Below are 8897 nucleotides of genomic sequence, written 5' to 3'. Positions count from 1 at the left end.
TCCGACGTCTGATTTCTTTTTAAAAAATGCGCTTCTAAAGTGCATAAACTGTTGGGATTGACTGTATAGCCAATACATCCTTAAGATACCTAATTCTTAATTTTTCTAAAATAGAATGTTCGCAATTGCTTCATTCATCAGTGCTATGTGCTATGTTCAATTACATGTTTGTGTGAATATGTTTTAAAAACATTTGTAAACTCATATATCTCGCGTGCTTTGTCATGAGTCCGACAATTGTTGCCTATCTAAAGGAGGGCAGTTCATGTGCCGTAGGTTTCGTGGGCCAACCATGCCTTCTTGTACTCGCGCGCATTCACTCAGCCATATAGCGACACTTGCTACTTCTTCGGCCGACAGGCGAGGTCCAATCCCTGTTATTAAACCAAATTCAAAATTGAAATAAAAATTAGTTAATTTTAGAACTCGATTAAAATGTAAAGAACCATTTTTTGTTGTCGTACCAGGAACATTTGGATAATACTTGAGCAATGCCGGGTCTACTGTCTTCTTCCGCCTTCTTTCATTTCCAACTTTATTATCTTTGCTTCGAACGCTTTGCTTTTTGCTACAACTATCTTCCGAAGTACTACTGCTGGTTACACTTTTCCCAGACGCATTTTCTCTTTTTTCACCATTGGATAAAGATCTGTTAGTAATTGAAATATTGGGGGCGAAATTTGTTTCCACTTTTAAAGTTCCTTCACTGGAAGATTCTTGCTTCGCTTCATTCCCGACCATTTTCTTCCGTCCAGTATAACTATTGCTTAATTGCGTGGTTGTGTCGGCTGTGAAAACAGATACTTCTCATTAATTATTCAACTGCACAATTTATGTAAGATAAAATATTTGTAATATCAATTCAGAAATTGAATTCTAAATAGGAATTCTTTTATATTTTAATACATAAATCATAATCCACAATCTAATAATTAAATTTAAAAGAAGAAATCGTTCCTGAATGAATTTACTTCGTGAAGAATCGACGTCTTCTTTGGATACCAATTCCAAGTCTAAATTCACATCAGCTTCCGTGTCCTGACTCGCGACCGAACAAACACGATCTAGAAAAGACCTTTCTTCGTTCGATTCTTGATTTATCAAAAACTCGGAATCGCACACAATGAATTCTGTCGGATCTTCCGCGGGATCTCTTTCACTTCCGTCGCAACGAAGCCCTGCTAGATATCTATAGGATTTATTATTAAATGAAAAACAAAGGTAAAAAACAGAAAACATATACATATTATATACCCGTATATCTCCAGAAAGAATGTGACAGGAACCATAGCAGACCCGCCTTCGGGTTCACGAGTGAACAGTTCGCAGATCATGACCATAGTTTCGAAGAGACTGGAGCCTAGAAGTCCCACAGCGATCGCCAGAAACTTTTTCACTTGACACTTTCGTCGAAATTTTCCGATCATCAGGATCAGGTTCAAATCCCGACGATCGAGGCACAAGCAGTCCCATCCTCGTAAAATTGTTTCCACTGGTAACGATTTGTTATAATCTATCGTATAGAAATATGAAGTATGACATTGTTCTAGAGGAAAGGAATATTGACCAAATGGTTCAATATCTAAAAGTGTTATTACGAAAATAATTATTCATGTACCACCAAACTGTCGAAGTAAAATCCTGAGGAAACCGAGGGTCAAACCGGAAGCTGTACTCGGAGGTGGATATTCCAATCTTAATTTCGTTGGTGGTTCCTCCCCGTTAGCTAGAGCTCGGAAATACGAACTGGACCACTTGAGCAGATCGTACGGTTGCGTTCGAATAGCCGCCTTACAAAATTCCTTCAAGATCAGCGGCAGATTCGGTGGCACAATGATTTCCTGTCCGGAAATCGATTGTTCAGCGACAGACATTTTTTTAAATACAAGAACTAAGAACAAGCCCGACAAGAATCGAATCGAAGATTTTAATTGTTTGCGATCAGTACTATGTGGAAACTAAGGGAAAGCGAATTGATTAACTTGAGTATCGTAGTACGCCACGTCAAGTGTACCGTTTGTTGCCGTTTCGCGGGGTTCTGTCGTCTAGGAAACAATATCGATATGAGGAGATCAATTTCTGGTAAGAGCAGTGTTCTTATCTCTACAAGTTTCTATTCTATATTAGGTTCCCAATTATGCGTCAAGAATAATCGACCGGTGACCAAGTACTTTATAATCCCGTATTATACAACCACGCGGTATGGTTACTGAGAAAAAAATGTAATTAGATCGTCGTCCTGTTCTTAATGTAAATAAAAATATAAAAATAATTAAATTTTCTAATTTGATATCATACGATGTGATATTGATTGAATAGAAAACAGATTTGCTAGGAAAAGCAATATTTAGAATGTAGAATAGCAAAATGCTCTATCATTATCATACGAAAGAATTTCAATTTCTCTGCAATTATATATTTCATTCAACATTCAACACGATGGAATCTCTTTTGTGATATATTTAAAGTGTAGTTAAGTATTGCCGCGCGACAGACGCTTATAGATGGTGTCAGTGATGCACTTTTGGAGGGATAACGCGATTCAATATGGCGGCGATTGGTGTTGTGCGTTTGTGAATGTCAGAAGCGAAGACCGGTCGCAGAACACGAATAATCGTCACTAAATCGAGCACACGTTATCTTACATGTTTTATTAACTGAAGTTCTCTTCGTGCTCGCGTAAGGTATATAAGGAAGTCAGCCGAAATGTCGAAGGCAGACGAAAATGCCGACACAGGGGATACGGGAGACAATTCGAACGGTTCCTCGGCGGAGACCACGTCGTCCCGAGGTGGTGACTTTGAAACGAAACTCGAGACCGATCGGAGCAAGCGATTTGACTACCTGTTAAAACAGACCGAGATATTCTCCCATTTCATGACGAACAATCAGAAGGACAAAGCAGGGAGCCCGTTGAAAATGAAAGGCAGACCCAGGAAGCATCAACCACCGGAGACCCCAGTGAAAACCGATTCCGGTGATCATAGACACCGTAAAACGGAACAGGAGGAGGACGAGGAGTTATTGGCAGAAAGTAATGCCAGTGTCGCGCCGACCACGCGTTTCGAATCGTCGCCGCACTACATCAAATCCGGTGAGTTACGAGATTATCAAATACGAGGTTTAAATTGGATGATATCACTCTACGAGAATGGCATCAATGGTATTTTGGCGGATGAGATGGGTCTCGGGAAAACCCTGCAGACTATTTCACTACTTGGTTACATGAAGCACTTCAGAAGCATTCCTGGTCCACACATAGTCATCGTTCCGAAGTCCACCTTGGCCAATTGGATGAACGAATTCAAGAAATGGTGCCCAACTTTGAGAGCAGTTTGTCTCATAGGAGACGCAGAAACCAGGAACACCTTCATCAGAGATGTTATGATGCCTGGCGAATGGGATGTTTGCGTAACATCGTACGAAATGGTGATAAAAGAGAAGTCAGTCTTTAAGAAGTTCAACTGGCGTTACATGGTGATCGACGAGGCTCACAGAATAAAAAATGAGAAGTCGAAATTATCAGAGATATTGAGAGAATTTAAAACAGCTAATCGTCTTTTACTCACAGGAACGCCTTTACAAAATAACCTTCACGAACTGTGGTCTTTGCTCAATTTTCTATTACCTGATGTGTTTAACAGTTCGGACGATTTTGATTCTTGGTTCAACACTAACAGTTTCTTAGGTGATAATTCACTAGTTGAAAGGTTACACGCCGTTCTTCGACCATTCCTCTTAAGACGTTTGAAATCAGAAGTAGAAAAAGGGCTTAAGCCTAAGAAGGAGATCAAAGTGTATATCGGTCTCAGTAAAATGCAGAGAGAATGGTACACGAAAGTACTCATGAAAGACATAGACATAGTGAACGGAGCTGGAAAGATCGAGAAGATGAGATTGCAAAACATTTTGATGCAGTTGCGAAAGTGTTGCAATCATCCGTATTTGTTTGATGGCGCAGAACCTGGACCACCTTACACGACCGACGAACATCTCGTTTATAACTGTGGTAAAATGGTAATCTTAGACAAATTGTTGCCAAAATTGCAGCAGCAAGACTCCCGAGTTCTTATATTTAGTCAAATGACTAGAATGTTAGATATCTTAGAAGATTACTGCCATTGGAGAGGTTTTCAATATTGCCGTTTAGATGGTAACACAGCGCACGAGGATCGACAGCGTCAAATTAACGAGTACAACGCGCCAGGAAGCGAGAAGTTCATTTTTATGTTATCAACACGCGCCGGAGGTTTAGGTATTAATTTAGCAACGGCCGATGTAGTTATTATTTATGATTCCGATTGGAATCCGCAGATGGATTTACAAGCCATGGATCGAGCCCATCGTATAGGTCAACAGAAACAAGTCCGAGTATTCAGGTTTATCACCGAAAACACCGTGGAAGAGAAGATCGTGGAACGCGCGGAAGTTAAGCTGCGTTTAGATAAGCTGGTCATTCAACAGGGACGTTTAGTAGACGCGAAGCAGACCGCGTTGAACAAAGACGAGATGTTGAATATGATCAGGCACGGCGCAAATGAGGTATTCGCGTCGAAGGATAGCGCTATCACGGACGAGGACATAGACACGATTCTTCAGAAGGGAGAAGCCAAAACTGAGGAAATGAAACAGAAGTTAGAGAGTTTAGGCGAGTCGTCTTTACGTAATTTTACCGTGGATGCACCTACGGATTCCGTCTATCAGTTCGAAGGCGAAGACTACCGCGAGAAACAAAAGATCCTCGGAATCGGGAACTGGATAGAACCACCGAAACGTGAACGTAAAGCCAATTATGCGGTGGATGCTTACTTCAGAGAAGCTCTCAGAGTGTCCGAGCCAAAAGCTCCGAAGGCACCCAGACCTCCGAAGCAACCAATCGTCCAGGACTTCCAGTTTTTCCCGCCGAGGCTATTCGAATTACTCGATCAAGAGATATACTATTTCCGACAGACTGTGGGGTACAAAGTACCGAAAAATCCGGAACTCGGTTCGGATGCTGCCAGACTTCAAAAGGAAGAACAACGTAAAATCGACGAAGCTCAGCCGTTAACGGATGAAGAGGTCGTAGAAAAAGAAAAACTGCTCACTCAGGGCTTCACCAACTGGACGAAGAGGGACTTCAACCAATTCATAAAGGCTAACGAGAAGTACGGGCGGGATGATATTGAAAACATAGCCAAGGAGGTAGAAGGAAAAACTCCGGAAGAGGTGATGGAATATTCGGCAGTCTTTTGGGAACGTTGCCACGAATTGCAGGATATAGACAGGGTAATGGCACAGATCGAACGAGGGGAAGCGAAAATACAGAGACGAGCCGGAATCAAAAAAGCTTTGGATGCTAAAATGGCGAGATACCGTGCTCCTTTCCATCAGTTAAGGATAGCTTACGGTACGAACAAGGGTAAGAATTATACCGAGGAAGAGGATCGATTTCTGGTTTGTATGTTGCATAAACTGGGATTCGACAAAGAAAACGTGTACGAGGAGCTCCGCGCGACAGTCAGATCTGCGCCTCAATTCCGTTTTGACTGGTTTGTGAAATCGCGCACAGCTTTGGAATTGCAACGGCGATGCAACACGTTGATCACTTTGATAGAACGTGAGAATCAGGAATTGGAGGAACGCGAGAGACAGGAAAGAAAGAAGAAAGGTGGTGGCATTGGCGCAAAACCCGCGTCCAAACGAAAACAAGAAAATCTACCAGCACCACAAGATAAACCTAGAAAAAAGAAGAAATAAAATATCTTTCTACCGCCATTTGAAATTCGAACTTTACATTATAGGTAATGATATTTCATTGTTCATTTTGTATCATCATTCAAATTCAAACGAAGATCTGGTTTTTATTAAACGCTCTCGCGGAAAATACTTGGACAATCTAGTGAAGGAAAGTTCGTAGATGATTTTATGGAACAAAGTTTCTGTTACTGATTGCGAGTGATTGCGCATCACATTACGTGTATTTACAATAATTTATTATGAAAAATCCGTTTTGTATATAATGATCATGTTAATTTTCAACAATTCAGGATTTCACAGAATCATAGTATAATATGTTACTGTAGAACAATAACTGTAATACAATCTCATATCATAAAATGAATTCCGAAGAAATCGTCTATAAATTTTTTCTGGACACATTGATAAAACTCCTCGGCATAATTTTCGATAAAAACCAGATACCTTAGAAGAAGTTGTAACAATAATTACAACTTCTTATTCCCGCGATTTACTTTGCAGTATAATCACAACTCGCTTTTTTTTAAATAGTCAACGGATTATAGGAGGTAGAAGGCAAGAAAATAAATTGTTAACAGTAGAACAGAAATGTATTTATTAATGTCAACGAATGTATGAACAGATAGACAAATATTCTCGAAACGATAGATTTTTATATTTATATACGTGAATCGAATTTCGATTTAATCATGTTCTCCATGAAATCATGCTTATCAGGCAATTACTCAAGTTAAAGAAAAGCGAGGCTTGTTCTGTTATTCTTTTTTTATATATATATACATCTACGTATTCGTATACTTAATTATCAAGAAAACGTTACACTCGCGATACATCAAAGTATGTATCACATACGAGTCCACTTACGTACCTTCATTTAATTTTTACAAGGATAATTATAACAATGAAATGTGAACGATTTTATTTATTTACTATACGATTTAAAAAAAGCAATGTAATTCGTTTTACGAATAAAGGACATATGTTGCTTCATATGAAAATCTAACTAGTTCAACTATTAATTACCTCATACAAGAAGGACGTATTAACGCAATAAAAAGATAATAAGCGTGGTATATCGTAATAAAAAAGGAAATTGATTCGATTTATGTTTTCGCCTATTAATGTAGCTATATGTATGTATTTATTGCGTTTTAAAAATCTCTTAGCGAAGAAAATATATAAATTGAGACATTTGTTCCTATTAGGTGTTATTAATGTTATATTCATATATAGATATACAGATGTTATGTTAAGTGGCAAATGGCTCGACGGATTAAAAAGTCGATTATTATTAAAACCAAAGAAGTTTCTATACTTTTCGGTGGATAACACGGCTGTTCACAAACTTTTCAACGCGTGTAAGTCACAAACGATTGAACGTTTTCCACCCCCTTCGTGCAAAGATATTTTTTAGAGAAAGCATTATTGAGATAAATACATGGTACTTGTTCATTATAGAATATTTAAAACGTGCTGCTATACCTAATGTCTAAAAGAATTTTCCATATCTCACTTTTTTCATTTACATAAAAGAAAACATTCCATTAATTTTGAATAAAAATGCAGTTTCATGGGAGATATGAGGCAAAACGAATGAAATTATTTCTTGTTTTTGTAGTTTGTTCCAAGATTAATAATATGGAGAAATACGTTTTAAGGCCCCGGAGTTCATTAATTATTGCCACGAGAAAACATATTTTTGGTGTTACATTTGAAAACTGTCCAGTGTAATATTTATTTTTGGCTGTAATAGAACTTCGTATAAATAAAATTAAATTAATACGTACATGAATTCTGCATAAAATGGAATGATAGATGACGAAAATAGTATTCTCTATTTAAATCTAATTAACAATATATTTTGCATCACCATTTAGTACTTCGTAACTGCGATGGTCAACGAAATGAGTCACAGAACTATCGTTTTAAACAATATCAATCACTTACAAAAAAAGGATTGTATATAAATGCATTGATAAATCTTCCAACTTTTACGTGATACTTTTAGAATGTTCAATAAGAAATTGCAATAAACAAAGAACGTGTGTGACTAATATTGCCGATGAAAAGGATACATACGTATATCAAATAGGAGGACATACAGAAAACTAAGGTGTCTCATTTCATATTAATTGCTTATCCTACTATTTTTTCTTTTTTTTCACATTTTGTATCTTTTTTCCGTTTATTATCTTTTTTAATATATACTGCTATCTTACTCTATTACACGTACTTTCGAATATCTTACAGCAACGTCGGTTCTGTCTGAGATTAATCGGCAGTAGAGTACATTTAGTTTACAGCGAAATACAATTATGTTCATCGTTTATTAATCACAATTATTCGAAACAGTACTATTTGTCTATATTATTGTTATAAATGATCTATGGCAAGAACCGCCCCAACAGTGAAACTTGTTCGAATGCATTTATACATATACACTTCTTTCATGTTGTTCTTTTTTATTAAAGCCAATAAGTCCTAAATAAAATAAAAAGTATATATTTATAGGAAAATCACACACGTACACACAGGTGTTCAGTTTAATAAAAAAGAATAAAAAAATGACGAAGGAAATACCACAGTGATAAAAAGCAGTGTAACAATGGGCCCCAAATAAAAATTTCGATACTCGCGTCGATAGCAATCTGTAAAATTACGATACAATATACGATAATGAAAATGTTGGTGTTTCTATGAGTTCATTGTCAAACCACGCACTTTAGCATATTTTAGATATACATATAATATATGCATTGTGGAAAGTTTACGTACAGAAATCACCCGATTCTGTTTAATATCCTAGAATTTCGATGAATATATCTGTCTACGCTTTAAAGTTTGCAATAATAGCAATAACAATAGTAATACTGGTAAATTATATGGCGCGGTAAGCAATTTTTTTATCCCGCTTTCATATCTAGTACATACATGTACATATAATATTTTTATATATATATATATTTTCTTGTTTTGCCTACCTAATACGTATACTACAATTTATCATCCGCAAACACGGTCGCATACACCATACGACCGTGTCCGAAATCTATAATTTCATGATTATTTTCATCCGACCCGCACTACCAAATGATTTGACAGTATGCACGCAAATGTTCTTTTTACAACTAATATTGTATTAAAGTTTTCACGAATCC

At 37.3% G+C, this 8897-nt stretch overlaps 2 protein-coding genes across 2 annotated transcripts in view; one reads left to right on the top strand and one right to left on the bottom strand.

The window, feature by feature from the left end:
• Positions 1-39: 39 nt before the first annotated feature.
• The window catches only part of LOC108631339 (uncharacterized), a 12389-nt gene continuing 3531 nt past the window's right edge, over positions 40-8897 (bottom strand). Inside the window, exons 5-9 of the mRNA XM_018035183.2 lie at positions 1619-1841; positions 1255-1513; positions 972-1189; positions 465-788; positions 40-374 (exon numbers count right to left, since the gene is read on the bottom strand). Of these exons, the coding sequence (XP_017890672.2) occupies positions 223-374; positions 465-788; positions 972-1189; positions 1255-1513; positions 1619-1841 (1176 nt within the window). The 3' untranslated portion in view covers positions 40-222. The remainder of the gene's footprint in view (positions 375-464; positions 789-971; positions 1190-1254; positions 1514-1618; positions 1842-8897) is intronic.
• Iswi (nucleosome-remodeling ATPase imitation SWI) lies at positions 2461-6737 on the top strand. The gene has a single exon (XM_018035193.2). It carries the CDS (start codon positions 2707-2709, stop codon positions 5737-5739), a length of 3033 nt encoding a protein of 1010 aa, XP_017890682.1. The 5' UTR covers positions 2461-2706; the 3' UTR covers positions 5740-6737.

This window comes from Ceratina calcarata, unplaced genomic scaffold (assembly GCF_001652005.2).
Source record: "Ceratina calcarata isolate Rehan_Ccalc_2016 unplaced genomic scaffold, ASM165200v1 scaffold88.2, whole genome shotgun sequence".
Classification (NCBI taxonomy): Eukaryota; Metazoa; Arthropoda; class Insecta; order Hymenoptera; family Apidae; genus Ceratina; species Ceratina calcarata.
The sequence above is the reverse complement of the archived record's forward strand: the minus strand, read 5'-3'. Positions and strand labels throughout refer to the sequence as shown.

What these genes read in the sequence shown, in the direction of transcription:
- Iswi (XM_018035193.2), top strand. Translation starts at nt 2,707, where the DNA reads ATGTCGAAGGCAGACGAAAATGCCGACACAGGGGATACGGGAGACAAT.